Source organism: Danio rerio, chromosome 19 (assembly GCF_049306965.1).
Source record: "Danio rerio strain Tuebingen ecotype United States chromosome 19, GRCz12tu, whole genome shotgun sequence".
Classification (NCBI taxonomy): Eukaryota; Metazoa; Chordata; class Actinopteri; order Cypriniformes; family Danionidae; genus Danio; species Danio rerio.
Window position 1 is genome coordinate 40,780,393 of NC_133194.1, and position 16,062 is coordinate 40,796,454.

Below are 16,062 nucleotides of genomic sequence, written 5' to 3' on the forward strand. Positions count from 1 at the left end.
GTTGTTGATGCAAAATTCAGATCCTACCATCCGAATGTCGCAGCAGAAATCTAGACTCATCAGACCAGACAGTTTGTGCCTCCAGAACTGCGGCTCACTCAATTTTTTTTTTCAGACCATTCTCTGCAAACCCTCAAAATGGTTGAGTGAGAAAAATCCCAGTAGATCAGCAGTTTCTAAAATGCTCAGATCAGCCCATCTAGCACTAACAACCATGCTCTGTTCAAAGTCACTTAAATCACCTTTCTTCCTCATTCTGATGCACAGTTTGAGCTGCAGCAGATCGTCTTGCCCATGTCTACATGCCTAAAGGCATTGAGTTGCTGCCATGTGATTGGCTGATTATAAATGTGCATTAACAAGCAGTTAGACAGATGTACCTAAAAAACTTCTAATTTACTTGTTGTTTGGTTTAGTCTATTAAATAAATAAATAAATGTCATGATTCTGAGTTTATCTAGCATCATGCAGCTCTAGCACATTGATTAGCCAGAACAAGTCTAAGTAGTTTTTCATGACCCGAGGTTTGTTGACCCCATTTGCCACTCCAACCTAATAACCGGTTCACAAAAGTTTAAACTGAACCAGTATTCACCGAATTGCATTTTCCTGTAGATCACATCATTGAGGCAGCTTGCAGCATCCGCAGTGTTGGACAGCTGTTTCAGAGCTAAATTCTTGACCTGGGTCAGTCGCTTGCCACCTGCTAGTACCAGCTGCTCTGTGGTACCACCATTCCCACTGGGAGAGGGCATGATTGGTCCAGGAGGTGGGGCAGCCCTCATGGCTGACTGTGTCACAAGTGCTCGCTTGATATTTGTGCACTAGTTTGAAAAGGTGACCTTTAGACAAGTGCCACAGAATAGGTGCAGCTTCTGTACTCTTTACATGCAGACAAAAGTACAGGTTTCCCATAGGTCAGGGACTTTTTATTTCTAGTTTTTCTGGAGTAATTTCTTTCTCACTGGCAGTCACTTAAGTAAAATACAGTCACCAGGCTGTACCTTGGCTGAAATCACATTGAGACTGAAGTTTACTCAGTCCTACTGCTTTTAGGGCAGGGACACACCAAGCCGACACTAAACAACTAGCACCGATGAATCCGTGTTGTTTTCTCACATCTGGTCCCCTTCTGGACCAAAAGTCTGTACATGAACACCAAAGACTGACCAACGGCTATGTGTGGATATTGTTATTTGTTGTCATGATACTGGAATTTTAGTACCAATCAGTATTGAAATTTTAAAAGGGTCCATTTCCCGCTAACATTTAAGAGCTGTTGAGCAGCTGGTATGTCTATAAGCTGATGAATCGACTGATCTTTGCGCCTTTGAAATGCTCCAGTGGCATGTTTCTGTGTTTGCACTTGGTAAACATTCACGGCCAATCACAGTCATTTCTGTTGAACATATGAATACAATGGCAAAACAGTGCTGTTTAAGAATGTGCTCAACAGTGCTTAAATGTCCGCTAGAAATGAAAGTTTTAAAATTTCAGAATTAATTGGTACCGAAATTCTAGTATCGTGACCACACTAAGCTGAAACAAAAAGTGCTATATGCTGTAGCTATAACATTAGGGGGCTAGTTAGCTAGCATAATTGGTCACTTACAGAATTTAAAATATTTAGGTTGTGAATAGGGATGTTCAGATCCGATCACATGATCGTAAATTGGGCCCAATCACGCGGTTTCATACTCAGTCTGAATCTGACGTTACCCCCCAATCAGGACTCGAATATATATGTGTGTGTGTGTGTGTGTATATATATATATATATATATATATATATATATATATATATATATATATATATATATATATATATATATATATATATATATATATATACTCTCACTATTTAAAACACATCTTTATTTATGCAGTGGCAGAGAGTTAGACCTCTTTCTAGACTTGCCGCCATGTTTAGACCATGCAAAAACAGCAACGTGTGCTGCATGACATTACGTTGTTGCAGAGATGCTATTGGTTAAATGCTGGCAAAGTAGAACATGGAAGCAGCTTGAAGTGGAAACACAAGTATGTCTGCGGTCTGGAGATATTATAAAGTTGATGATGACAACATTGCCATAGCAAACAGTGACATATGTCAAATTGGGAGTGTCTGCCGGGTATTTTTAGGGTGCTATTTGTTTTTATATAACATTGTTTTTTATTTACCGTTGCACTAAAGTCCAAAAGTGAACAATTTATGTTAGTTTTTACTTTTTTGTTCAAGCTACCTCACAGAAGTGCTGTGAATGTTAATATAAAGTGAATTAAATAAAAAATAAGGAACATCCCGGATCTGTTTCTTCGCTCTTTTTTATTCTTTTTTATGTATTATAGAATTATCAGATCTGTTTTCGGTATCGGTCGATACTCAAAATCAAGTGACTTAGACTTGAGGGAATAAAAACCTGATCGGGACATCCCTAGTTGTGAGCCAAAATTCTTTTAACCTGCAACCAGTATTTAGTCATATTTAAACTCTTATTTGTGTAAATGAATGATTATTTAAGGTTTTAATCAATGTTAAAATAATGTTGAAGGCTAACTGAAGAGATTCACTCGGCCCTTGAGTTAAATAAAAGTTCAATCTAACTTCCAGTCCTGCTTTGTTTCAGGCTTTAGCACTATGCCTGAAACAGATGCGACTTGACAACATGCGGTAAAAGATACATTTTCTTGTTTGTCTTCTCAGTGCTTGTTATAGGTCATAGAAATTCTGCTTTTTAGTCAGTGCAAGTCAGGGAAAAGCATTTTACATTTGTCTTAGAGTGGGATCCCTGAATGTAGGACATACTTGCAGTTTGTAGCCCAAGACCTGCACTCGGCTGCTGTTTTTCCACATCAACTATTTAGGGTCCGGCTGCTTTCGCCAGAGCCATAGAGCTTTTGAATAGCAATGACAAGAGTCTGTCTTCGGCAGTCTGGCGCAGTTAAAAAATGTGATGTCACGTCTCAAACTGCGGGGAGCATGGGTGGCTGCTGAGACAAAGGATTTAGATTTTAATCTGTCTGTTTACTGAAGGAAAGTTCAAGTGGCAGTTTTGCCTAATGCTTCATTATTTGGATAACTCCTCCATTTGGAAATGTTTTTGGGAAAGAATCTGGAAAATGGAACAATAAAGTAATGGAGCAAAGGGGCCACAAGAGAAGCACCAAAGATAAGAGACAAGCTGTCATCCTTAGATGCGTGCAAGTGTCTCACAGCTTGACTCTGAAGCTCGGCAGTCTGTGGAGGCTCTGACCTCGCATATGGCCTCGCTCAAACTCTGAAGGGAAAGACTCTATCAGAGGAAAGCGCCAGAGACTCGTCGACGATCAGAGAAGAGAGGCAGACCGGAGCCTTTTGCTTCCAGTAGTTGACACGCTTTTCCTTTTCGGAGCTCAAACTAGCGCTCGCACAATGCTTTTGATTAGCATCTAATTCTAACGCGCTCAATTTGCACGGTCGTCATTACCAGAGAAGTGCTAAAAAAGACACTCCCCTCCGTATTTGATCTGGTCTGCAAAGGCTATTCTGGCTAATTATGAGTCCTTGTTTTCCGCCTCTAACTTGTTTGTTGTTTTTATGTTCTTTAGTAGTTCATTAAAATAAAAAGAGGGATTTTACTGGCTGTGTTGTAATGGTCGCCACTGTCGTTCGGTGAAGTGAGTTTATTAAAACCGTACCCCAGCAAAAAGCATCACATCGTTCAGTAATGGCTTTGCACTCATTGGAACACCAATTACCATGCTGCTAGTATTGATTTCAGTAAGACCCTAATGAGTTCTGGACCGTAAAGTTAATTATTTCCCCAAACATAGGCAATTCATTTAAGTTGGTTACTTGCTTAGATGGGCTTTTTTGGCAAATTTAGTCTTCAGAGAATATTGTTGTTGTCTTTTAAGCTGTCTTTGCATTGTCTCACTTAGTGGTCTTGGGTAACTTTTCAGTTAGTACTTACAACTTGCATATACAAATTTGTCCTCAGTTAAGATTCACTAAAATGCAAATCCACTGATGCACCAGTTTAAAAGTTTTAAATGAATGATCTTAATGTTATTATAATTAATGACAAAAACAACTTTTGATTATCATTATGTTCTTTATACACTCACCAGCCACTGTAGGTACACCTATCCAATTGCTTGTTAACACAAATTTCTAATCAGCCAATCACATGGCAGCAACCCAATGCATTTAGGCATGTAGACATGATCAAGACGATCTGTTGCAGTTCAAATTGAGCATCAGAATGGGGAAGAAAGGTGCTTTAAGTGACTTTGAACGTGGCTTTGTTGTTGGTGCCAGGCGGGGTTGTCTGAGTATTTCAGAAACTGCTGATTTACTGTGAATTTCACACAACTATCTCTAGGGTTTACAGAGAATGGTCCGAAAAGAGAAACTAGCCAGTGAGCGACAGTTCTGTGGGCGCAAATGCCTTGTTGATGCCAGAGGTCAGAGGAGAATGGCCAGATTGGTTTGAGCTGATAGAAAAGCAACAGCAATTTAAATAACCACTCATTACAACCAAGGTATAAGGAAGAGCATCTCTGAATGCACAACACGTCCAACCTTGAGGCGGACGGGCTACAGCAGCAGAACATCACTCTGGGTGCCACTCAGCTATGTCAGCTATGAACAGGAAACTGAGGCTACAATTCACACAGGCTAACCAAAATTGGACAGTAGAAGATTTGAAAAACGTTCTCGGGTCTGATTTGTCTTGATTTTTGCTGCGACATTTGGATGGTGGGGTCAGAATTTGGCATCAACACCATGAAAGCATGGATCCATCCTGCCTTGTATCAATGATTCAGGCTGGTAGTGGTGTAATGATGTGGGGGTATTTTCTTGGCACATTTTGGGCCCATTAGAACCAATTTAGCATTTTGTCAATGCCACAGCCTACCTGAGCATTGTTGCTGATCCTGTCCATCCCTTACAGTGTACCCATCTTCTAGTGGCTACGTCCAGCAGGATAACGGCGCCATGTCATAAAGTGTGAATCATCTCAGTCTGGATTCTTGAATATGACAATGAGTTCACTGTACTCAAATGGCCTCCACATTCACTAGATCTCAATCCAATAGAGCACCTTTAGGATGTGGTGGAACGGGAGATTTGTATCATGCATGTGCAGTTGAAAAATCTGCAGCAACTATGTGATGCTATCATGTCAATACGGAGCAAAACCGTAAGAATTAAGGTGGTCCAAGCTGGTACCAGTACCTAATAAAGTGGCCTGTGAGTGTACATAACACTGTACTTTTTTAAAACAAGAATGGAACAGTCCCTTGTGTAATCAATTGTTACTTGTAACTTTGTGGATTTAATGTAAATGTGTTGTGTTAAAAAAAAAGGTTGTTTGTAGAACAGAACCCAGAAGTTACAATGGAAAATACTCTCAGTGCTCAGTCTTCTGACCCATCACCATGTTTCACTTGGACAGACTCTTAAAACTTGGCCCAGTGGAAACTAGACAAAAATAAATGATTGGCGACTAGTCTGTCTTGTGCTTTCAGCTGTGTATTTTGTTATAGGAAGAAAAAAATTGCCTTTATTTCTTCCTTTATATCATATTGTGACAGTTCTTGTGATAGGTCTGTGTTTTGGGAAGCCTGTAAGAGACTTTGTGTGCTGAACTGCATTAGTTTTATGAATAGGTTTCTCATCACAAGTTAAACAGTTTTGCTTCAAGGTATTTGCTGTGCAGACTCCAACATGATGTATTGAATCTTGCTTGCACTTGTCTGTTTTCACACTGGCGCACCTGGGAGAAGAGCTCACATTATCCATCTGTACAGATGGGTAATTGCTAAATTAATTCAGGTTAAGTATTTTGCTCAAGGTTAAAAACATGTTTCTCCCATGCTCTGTCTGATCTTCCAGTCATCAGATAGCAAGCAAGGGAGCAGTGGTTATGGTCTACATTTCAGTTTGCCTTCTAGGGAAGATTGTTTTGTCATAATGGAACTGTGCTGCATGTGATTCTAGTCTCTGTGCTCTATTCAATTCAATTCAAGTCTACTTGTATAGCGCTTTTCACCGTAATTATCATTCCAAAGCAGCTTCACAAAAGGTGTGTCATTTGATTGAAAAGTTGAGGAGTTGTGTTAAGGGTTGGCAGTATATAAACACGGTTAACCTGCAGTTATACAGTATATAGTGACTGTCCAAAAGAAATGATATGTACATGTAATAGTAATAAATGTTTAATGAAGTTCAATTTAATTAATCTTTTACAATGTAGATTGTGTCAAAGCAATTTCACAAGGAAGATAATAGTGAATTGAAACAGTGTCAGTTCAGTTCAGAGTTTAAGGGCCTACTCACACTATGCCATCTGTACCGTGCCCAGGCCCGTTTCCCGGATCGTTTGAAAAGTGTGAGTGCGCTGAATTGGGCTCAAGCACGGTTCACTTGGCCGGCCCTGGCCCGGTTGGAAGAGGTGTGCCTAAGCCCGGTTCACTTGGGCAAAGCCCGAAACTGAAAGCGAGACGTGACTTTTAAGGGACTGTTTCATATGGATTTATTAATAATTCTTACTGTTCAGTGAATGCAAACTGCCGTAGTTTATTAAAGACGCAAACCCCTCACTGCACGACAGCTGTGCGCCTTCAGCAGACCTCCTCATTCCTGCAGCACGAGAGCTTTATGATTGTTTATGAGCAGCAAAAGTGGCGGATCTGTTCGGCGAAATATCTGACTGTGTGTCCCCGCATCCCTAAGGGCTGTTTGGCGAAATATTTGACGGCATATCAAACGACTGAAACGATATAACTAGAGAAATCTCCACTGTGCTGCTGAGTGAGAGAGTGCTTCTCACTGTACAGCGCAGCAGCGATGACGTAAGCGTGCCGAAGCCCATTTGTGGTGTGAGCGCGGGCCGTCAGGGGAGATGGGAGGGGGGACAAGCGTGCTTTGGCCCGGTTCAAGGCAACTGTACCTAGTGTGAGTACGGCCTAAGTTCAGGGGAATGGGGGTAGGGGGTTCCTAGTGGGGCTGATTAGTGTACTGAGAGTTTGTTGTCTTTGAAGATTTCATTTGCGTTTATGACCTAAAACGCTGTATTATGTCTGGCCAGTATTTTGTGCTGTCATCTCCTCAGTAAATATTAGCTGTAAAGAAAAGTAACAGTGTGTCATTGGCAGCTTGGTGCACTTATCTATGTTTAAATTGCCTTTTTTGCTATATAATGCTTTTGGTTGTAATGCAAAGTAAATAAATGACTACCTACAATGCTGCCACATACTCCGCCATTGTTATGTTACGTATTTTCAGTCACAAAAACATTGTTGTCATATAAACAAAGAAGTTAAAAAATCTACAGAAAGTTTCCTGTTTGGCCTGAAATGTTGACATGTAAATAACCCCTCAGATGATGCGCCAATGGGATTACAATATACCAAATCATAGAATTACACACTTTCCTTTAAATTATTACTATTTTAATTTGGTTTTTATCACTAAATAGTTTCACCTGTTCTGTAAACAAGTCTCATCATATTTTCACATTTGGAATTTTTGTTTCTGTTAAAGCAAACTCTCTGCTGTTTGCTCTATTAGTGTGGCTCATTTTAATAAACCTGTAATCTAAACCCTAGTGTGTGGTAAAATAGTGGACTAATGGAGACCAAAAACAAAGACAAGACTAAAAATAAGGCATGACTTCTCAAGATGTGACCATTAAAAAGAACTCAAGCTAATGTTGGTTTATTTTGTCATAATCACAGCATTGTTGTCCCTGACCCTACATACTAAGAGAACTAAACTACAGAAGTAAACATAGCCTCAATGTCTCAAAGTCAGCCTAAAATACCCAACCCTCTGCACATCGCTTGATGTTAAAGTTTAATTGGGTGATGCATGAGGACAATTATCCAAAACAGAATCAGCTTCACATATTAATGGGCAAAAATAATCAGAAATAACTTGCCTGCAAATCCTTAAATCCAATGGAAAATATAGGACCTGAAACCATATCGCCATTGTGCTCATGTAACCTCAGCTACTTCAAAGATGATTGTTCCTTCAGTTATTATACTGTAAGATGATTCATTTAAAAAAGTATCTGTTTATATGGTGCAAAGCAATCCTGTAAATGTAATGTTTTATAGTGCAATTGAGAAGTATTTAATGTGTTTAATACCTACACGAGCAGCAGTGAAAACACTTTTGACTTTCAGTGACTACTGAAACAAAACATTTCAATCACTGCTGAATAAAACCGATTTATGAAGCAAATTCAAGCCTTTGTTCTGAAAAACGTGCCTTGTTGAATAACAGCTGAATCACATTGGTTTCATCCCCAATACAAAAACCAGCTTTACAGAATTAAACAAGTATTAAATTAAAATGTTATCTGGTTTGATAGAACCTTCACGTTTTTTTCACTCACATGCGTTTCATTTTATTTCTTTTCACTCGCCTCTTAATGAGGAAATGATTTATTCCACGCATTGCTGCTTATGAAAATGATTGTATTGTTTTGTGAAAGAGAGAGTGTTGGTTTTCAAAAGGCCTTTTTTCCAGTAGCTGTGAATCGGTTTTGCTGATTTACATCAAGGCAGCTGCCATTCGTAGCTCCTTCCCTCGTCTTTTTTCGTTTTTCTCTTTCTCATCTGCCAGGTTAGTGCGCTCTAATTGGCCCCTATTCATTCATTCCCGTGCCCCCCAACTCGCTTCTGTTGTTCCTCTATGTGGTCCTGCTTTGCATGCTGACTCGGCTAATATTTGAGCCATTGAATAAATCTGCTTCATCCTGGATGAAAAATATTAGCATTTAGGAAAGAAACGGAGTGGATATAATTGAAATACATCGCTGCACTGAACGCTTACTCATTAATCATTTGACAAAGACTAAAATAGTCAAAGGACTTTTGTATTAAATGTTCTGGCTTCAGTATGAACTAATATGGAATTAGAGGAACATTTGTTTATTACTGATGAATCTTTTTGAAAATAAAGTAAAATAGTCAGACAATCAAATTAAAAATACACCATTATGTTCACAGTTTATTTAAGCAACATTTGTGTGTGTGTGTTCTGATAGATTGCTATTTTGATGAACTGAATTGCACTCTTTTCATACATTTTGAATATTTTGTAATGCATTTTGGTCAACAAGGAGTTGCATTAACATCACAAAAGTGAAGGTAAACAAAATTTGACATCACATATACACTACCTGACAAAAGTCTGTTTTAGGAAAAAAAAATCCAAGTTTTAGGAACAACAAGTATTAACTTTGAGTTGATTATTTGGTATCAGAAGTGGCTTATATGAAAGGCAAAGGCCTCTAATTGTGCTTATTTTACCAAAGTAAAGTATGATCATTCCTTGATTTTTATTTATTTAATTAGGACAGTAAGGTCTGACTTTGCTTGGCCAAAAAAATGTCTGACTTTGCTTAGTCTTGTCACTTAACAGAAATAATGTCCAGTATAGAATATAAAGTCATGTTGCAGTGGAAACAGAATTAATATTGTGTATGACTCCCATGAGTTTGGACGGCTGCATTCATTCATCTCTGCAATGGCTCAAATAACTTATCAATAAAGTCATCTGGAATGGGAAAGAAAGCGTTCTTGCAGGACTCCCGGAGTTCATCAAGATTCTTTGGATTCATAGTCAATGCCTCCTCCTTGATCTTACCACAGACATGCTCAATAATGTTCATGACTGGTGAATGGGATGGCCAATCCTGGAGCACCTTGACCTTCAGGAACTTTGATGTGGAGGCTGAAGAATGAGGAGTGCTTTCCTACTGAAGAATTTTCCCTCCTGTTGTTTGTATCCCCAAACCATGATTTTTCCCTCACCAAACTTGACTGATTTCTATAAGAATCTTGGGTCCATGCGGGCTCCAATTGGTCTTCTGTAGTATTTGTCATGGTTGGGATGCAGTTCAACCGATGATTCTTTCAAACAATCTACCTTGTGCCTATGATCAACTAGAAATCAAGTTATTTTTTGTTGCTCTTACAACTGGGATCGACGACAAGACTTTTATTAGGTAGTGTATAGTGAATTAAAATATATATGTAGAATTATTAGCCCTCCTGTTAGTTTTGTTTTCTATTTTTTCTCCCAAATTAAATTTAACAGCAAGGACTTTTTCCACAGTTTTTCCTATAATTTTTCTTCTTCTAAAGAAAGTCTTACCTGTAATATTTTGGCTAGAATGAAAGCAGTTTTTAAGTCTTTTTAAACCATTTTAAGGTCAAATTAAATTTTAAAATATAATTATTATTTTTTTATAGATGAGTTTATATAACTTTTTATTTATGTAAAGATTCTGGGGGAAAAACTATTTTGATGTTAATACAAAATCTGTTTTTAAAGCAAGTCAGCGTGTTTGAATTATTTCTGAAATCATTTGACACTGATGGAATCTTTGTAAAAAAGACCTTTGTGAAAATATATCATAATCACTGCCATCACTGCACGGAATCACTTCTGCAAGTTAGAACTGTAATGAAGTTTTCCTATTCCCATTGGCTATTAGAGATGCAAATAAAGCACATCGCTGTCAATTTTACAGCCTGCGGATAAATTATTGCCTAGCCATCATTGTTTGTGTATTGTGAGAGTGAAATTGAACACCTAAAGAATAAATTGAGAAACACACACACATACTATCCCAATCCTAGGAGTTGTTACCACATTATCAGATCGCAGTCTTACCCTGACATGCACATACACACATCAGCCTAGCTTGTTAACTCTTTCTGAACCCATCCCAAGCCTTCATTAAATCTTGAAAGTGTTCCTCTTGATTTTGTCACCACCCTTCCCCAGGTCGCTCTTTACTTGCCAAGCTCGTCATTTCTGACAAGGATAATCTTCCCTTCGGGGATTATGAAGCTTTCCTATAGTCATCACTTTTTTCCAGCTTAGCTCATATTAGCCAGCACCCTGTGGCTTAGCAGGTCCAGCTTTGTATCGGAGTTCAAAAGGAACATCGCAGATTTGCTTGACGGTTCGGCAGTAAGTCAGTTAAACCAGCAAACTGATCATCGCGAGCTCCAGCCCTATGGTTCAAAGCCCAGTTGGTAATGCCTACCCAACTGTTGCCAGCAGTGTTCCCATAATACCTTTCTCTAAGAAAATAAACGTCTGGCTGGGCTCTGTAATGGGCTCCATTACCACATGGTTCAAAATGACTGCAAGATGAGGGTTCCAAAAGCCTCTTATTTGCTCCCACTGGTGGAAGATGCTGTGTGCTCTTCACATGTGCTTGTTACATTTAGGGTCATGCAGCCAGTGTTGTCTTTTAGACAATGGGACTTGGGTGTTTCTGACAAACTTTGGTTGTGCAGCTCGACATATTGTACTGCAGAACCATTGATCACCTTGTTTCCAATCAAGGCCCAGAGATTTAGCTGAATGCTGATTGGTTACAGAAATACGTCACAAGCTTATAGAACTAGCCAGAATGCAAACATAAGAACCGCCATGTTTTAAATACACAGCTGAGACATTACATCGTAATACTATATGCATATAATAATGAGCCATGGATGACCCGAGCTCAAACAAATCTTGTCATTGTCTTGATGTACTGCCACAAAGCCAAGAAAAACAAAATTTGCCATGACCTGTTGTTGTTTTTACGAGGCCGTTTAAAAGTGCGAGCGGTTTTCGCTTTCTTCAGAAAGCTTGTGATCACGTCAATATTTGATATAACGAACTTCTTGAGCTGATGATAATAACGTGTGTAATTATTGAAGTGTCTTCGACATCTGATTCTTTCAGAAAAGGAAAGGACAAATGCTAGAGTGAAGGTCGAAAAACAAAGGAGAAGCCCGACAAAACACAGAAGCAAATTGTTTTGGCAACCTGAATAACCATAAACAAACTGCCATGTTTATCATCCCCTTTTGGAGTATTATGAACTCGGAATGACATAATTCCTCTCTAACAGAGGTTACATGTGCTGGTGAAGATTACAGACACAGATGAGAGGTTTGTTCTGAATGTGGGCTATGTTGCGTGTTGTTTTTGAACCTAAATAAGGACTAAATGTTTGCTGTGTGTAGTTTTTCTGTAATTGGTAACATATCGGAGACTGTAAGGGGCTGTATTTGTTCATATATGTTGCATTTATTTATTTATTTTATATAATTACAGACGTTACAGAAGGCTATTTTACACTGTCATTGATCTTGGCAGTTTTAATCAAATCCTGTTCATAGAAAAATTAGTAATGAACATTTGCACACAAGTATTTATGTGTATAAAGCATCTGTTTTGTGAGAAGTGCTTCTCATATAATTTGTGAACGACCTGAATGGCTTTACTTTAGACATGTATTTGAGCGAGAATGAATAAATCTCCCTTTTTTCCACAGGGTTCTCAGTTTTGATACGTTTTTTTTTTTTCAAAATGTATGTCTGTCTTGGTGTTTCATTGAGCATTTTTCATGTGATATTCCAAAATGCTCATATATATATAGGTGGATTGAAGTAAAGCAAATGTGAACTGTTTTTAAGAAAAGTCCATTTCGATGGTGAACAAATTCAAACTAGGCATGTACAAGATTAGATTTTTGGTAGTATCTGATAAGTTTTTTTTAATAAGTTACAGTTTATTGGTCAATCGCTGATCTCGATTTGTTTGTGTTTTTGGGAAAGTGTTATTTTACAATTGTCAAACTGCTACCAGATATGCAGATATACTTTTACTTAAGATGCCATTTTTTCCACACAGAGTTAGGTCAATCTGCATTCTCCGAACATATGGAATGAGCTTCAATATATACAAAATATGAAATCTGTACCATCTATTGCTTTATTTAAAAATATTTTGAAGACTGTAAATTTAGAACAGTACACATTTAAAAAATGATTATGGATTATGATACTTTTTTGTGTCTTGTGTTGTGACATTTTTATTTATTTATTTATTTTTTGTTGTAACTTTGTCCTATGCTGCCTGTCTTGACTAGGACCTAAAATAAAATAATTAAATAATAATTAAATAATAACTAAATGTAATATTTTTAGTATATATAGCCTTTCATATTTTCCCTAAGCTTTCTACCAAATCTAAGTCGAGTACTGCGTTTATCATCAAAAATCTAAAACTTTCAGCCTACTGGTTGGAGAAAAGCCGTGCATGAGCATTCTCCGCACGCTTCACTGTTTGGGTCTTTTATAGTGAGTATGCAAAGGACCTGAACTTTTATTTGCTTGTCTGTCTCTCCATTTCTTCACTGCCCCGGGGCCGGTTTGCTGTATTATGAACAGCAGCGTTATCTCTGTAGTGTTGGGAAGGAGCTGATTGCCACCCTTATTGGTGGCATAGAGCACGTTTGCGGAGTGTAATAGGCGTCATGGTAACCTGATCAGCACAATAATTGTCTTGGCAACCTGAGGAAATTAAGGGGACAGCATTAAAAAGCTTTCATTGGCCCAAACACTTCCATCTTTGACTTAAGGTGCTGCCATTTGATCAAATAGGCTTATTATTAATGTTTTCTGGGAAAAAGGTTTGGCAACAAAACCATTCAATTCACTAGATGTCTTTTTTTTCCCCCTCTGACGTGCACAATAGCAACATCATGCAGCTCAGCCATAATGGTATTTTCTGTTGTAGTAATTGCCTTGCCGGCATGTTCACCTGCACCAGTTTTATTTTGTTGTTTTCATTTAAAAATATGACTTTTCATTAAATGTTTTTACATTTTTCATGTTAAATGTAAAGTTTTCTTTTCTGAAAACATACTATAGATGTTCTGTAGTAGCTGAAATGTAGGATTACAATTTTAACCAGATTTAATGACACTTAAGATTTTTTTTTTATTATTGTTTCAGTGAAACAAGCCAGTTAACATTACCTTGTAGTATGATGTTTATGCTTTCAATGTGCCAGTTTTTTAGTAACTTGAGATTAAAGAATTGCCACGTAAATGTTTTTTAAAATGTTACTTTCTAATCATAAAATGTGTCCATATAGCACAGTTTCTTCAGCAGAATTAAAGGTGCTGTATGTAAGATTTTGACTCTTCTAAAGCATATCATAATATGTTTGCAGATGTTTAAGAAACATGCTGAGTAAACATTCTTAGTTGTCTGAAAAACAAATGTAAGGTCAGATATTCTGCTTTGAAAATGTTCCTTCTGTTCCGGAACGATGTCTGGTTTTGGTTCTTTTAAGCCACCCAATGCCAGCTTACTCAGTTATATTTCAGCACCCGGGTTGTCTTGTTGGAAAACCATGTTTTTCATTCAGTCAGGAAGACTCTCAAAGCATGCGTCTATGACCAAAATGCAACCACTGCTGGACAGTAGCAGACTCTGAAATGAGATGCAGATTCAGAGTTCCACATGAGGCTATTAATTAGCAAATAGCATAAATATTATGAACTTAAACATTAGTTGAGCGGGTTACATTGTAACCTTGTGTCCTAACAACGCACTATGTGACTAGTTTTGCAGTGATAAGCAATTTGACTGTTTGCACTAGACAAAACAAGATAGAAATTTAAATATAGCTATTCAGAAAAACAGAATATACTCTCACTCACAAAATAGTAAGGTTTATAACGTAATTAATACATATTAAACCTTTTTAACATTATTAAATATGGCAATCTAAAATGGCATTTAAACTTGTAAAATTTTATGTGTCTATTTTCAAAGAAGAAGAGTACTTCGTTTATTAAAACTACCAAAGCTTACACTAGAGGTACCCAAACTAAGGTCTGCCTAAAGTTGGAAACCTTTGATTTGGCCCACCATCCCACCTGAGAGGGAGAATGATGGGGATGGTTTAGAGATTGTCAATTTGAATTGAATGTAACCCTTTGTTTGTTTGTTTTATTGTTAAATGCGAACTGAAATGAAATGTTTCAATTAAATAGTGTGCATGAATCAGATTTAGTTTAAATACTGTCAACAGACAATGCAAAGACTTTGGTGAGCAAATCAAGTCAATTGCAGATTCTGCTTGACCTGTGTATTCAGCATAGAACTCCACTGTGTTATAAATGTGATTGTTCATGTTTTTTTATTGCTATAAGTTATTAAAAGTTATACTGCATTAAATAATACAATTTAAAGTAATATTTTATATTTATTTTGAAATATTATAAAATAAATTACGCCTGGCAACTTTAATGTAAAATAGTTTGGTTTATTTACCTTTGGCCCATGGCTCTCAGTGATATTTGGTTTTTGGCCCTTCATACTAAAAAAATTGGGCACCCCTGGCTTGAACAATCTTAAACCTCTTTGTGAGTTTGGAATTTCGTTTGTTTAATGTTTGATGCTTTTGTTGCCCCTCACAGGATGTTATGGTGTCGATGGTGAGAGTGATTCTATCATGAGCTCGGCCTCAGAGAACTCAACAGAACCGTGGTTCTGTGACGCCTGCAAGAACGGTGTTTCTCCCAGCTGCGAACTCTGTCCCAGTCAGGACGGCATCTTTAAAGAAACTGATGCAGGGAGGTGTGTTTCAACCAATGCTTCCTCTGACATTACATTCGAATCATCAGTCATCATTATTAGACCCATTAAAGACACAACCATCCACATCAAACCTTTCATATTCCAGCGACTCCTTTAATTGTTGTGTATTCAATGAAAGTTTTGTTGAGCTAACATTCTAAAAATGCTAAATATTTGAAGAGGGCCAGGTATATGCAGGATGAGTGAAGGAGAGAAAGACGTAGTGGATTTGGCTCGAAGGGAGGGATAGAGAGAGACGGAGAGGAAGAGAGAAGTGTCTGAAGCGTGAAGACTCAAGCCACGTTATCACTGATAGTGCTCCTCAGCCCGCCTGCACCCAAATTTGCTACTTCACTAGAGCATGAAAAACACAGCAAATTAAAGTGTGGAGCGTGCGCTCACCGAGAGATGGATATCTTTATATTGGACTTCTCCTTCCTAAAGTCTGCATTTGAAATTTTGTCACAGCGAATGGTCAAGTTAGAGCACATTTGAACCTTTAACTGTGTATTTCCTTCAGTGAAGAAAGGCTTTAAGGATGTTGTCAGTATTCAAGAGAGAGAATAGTAGTCCATTACCTTGATGCTGCGCTGTTCAGTGTGTTTGATTATGGTTAAGC

General features: G+C 37.9%; 1 protein-coding gene across 18 annotated transcripts in view; it reads left to right on the top strand.

Moving 5' to 3' along the window:
• The window catches only part of phf14 (PHD finger protein 14), a 160,011-nt gene that overhangs the window by 16,543 nt on the left and 127,406 nt on the right, over nucleotides 1–16,062 (top strand). For all 18 annotated transcript variants that reach the window (XR_012394576.1, XR_012394575.1, XR_012394577.1 and 15 more), the window contains one exon: nucleotides 15,284–15,443. Coding sequence is in view for 15 of the 18 variants with exons in the window: in XM_073930829.1 (XP_073786930.1) it covers nucleotides 15,284–15,443 (160 nt within the window). In the remaining 3 variants the exon portion in view is untranslated. The remainder of the gene's footprint in view (nucleotides 1–15,283; nucleotides 15,444–16,062) is intronic.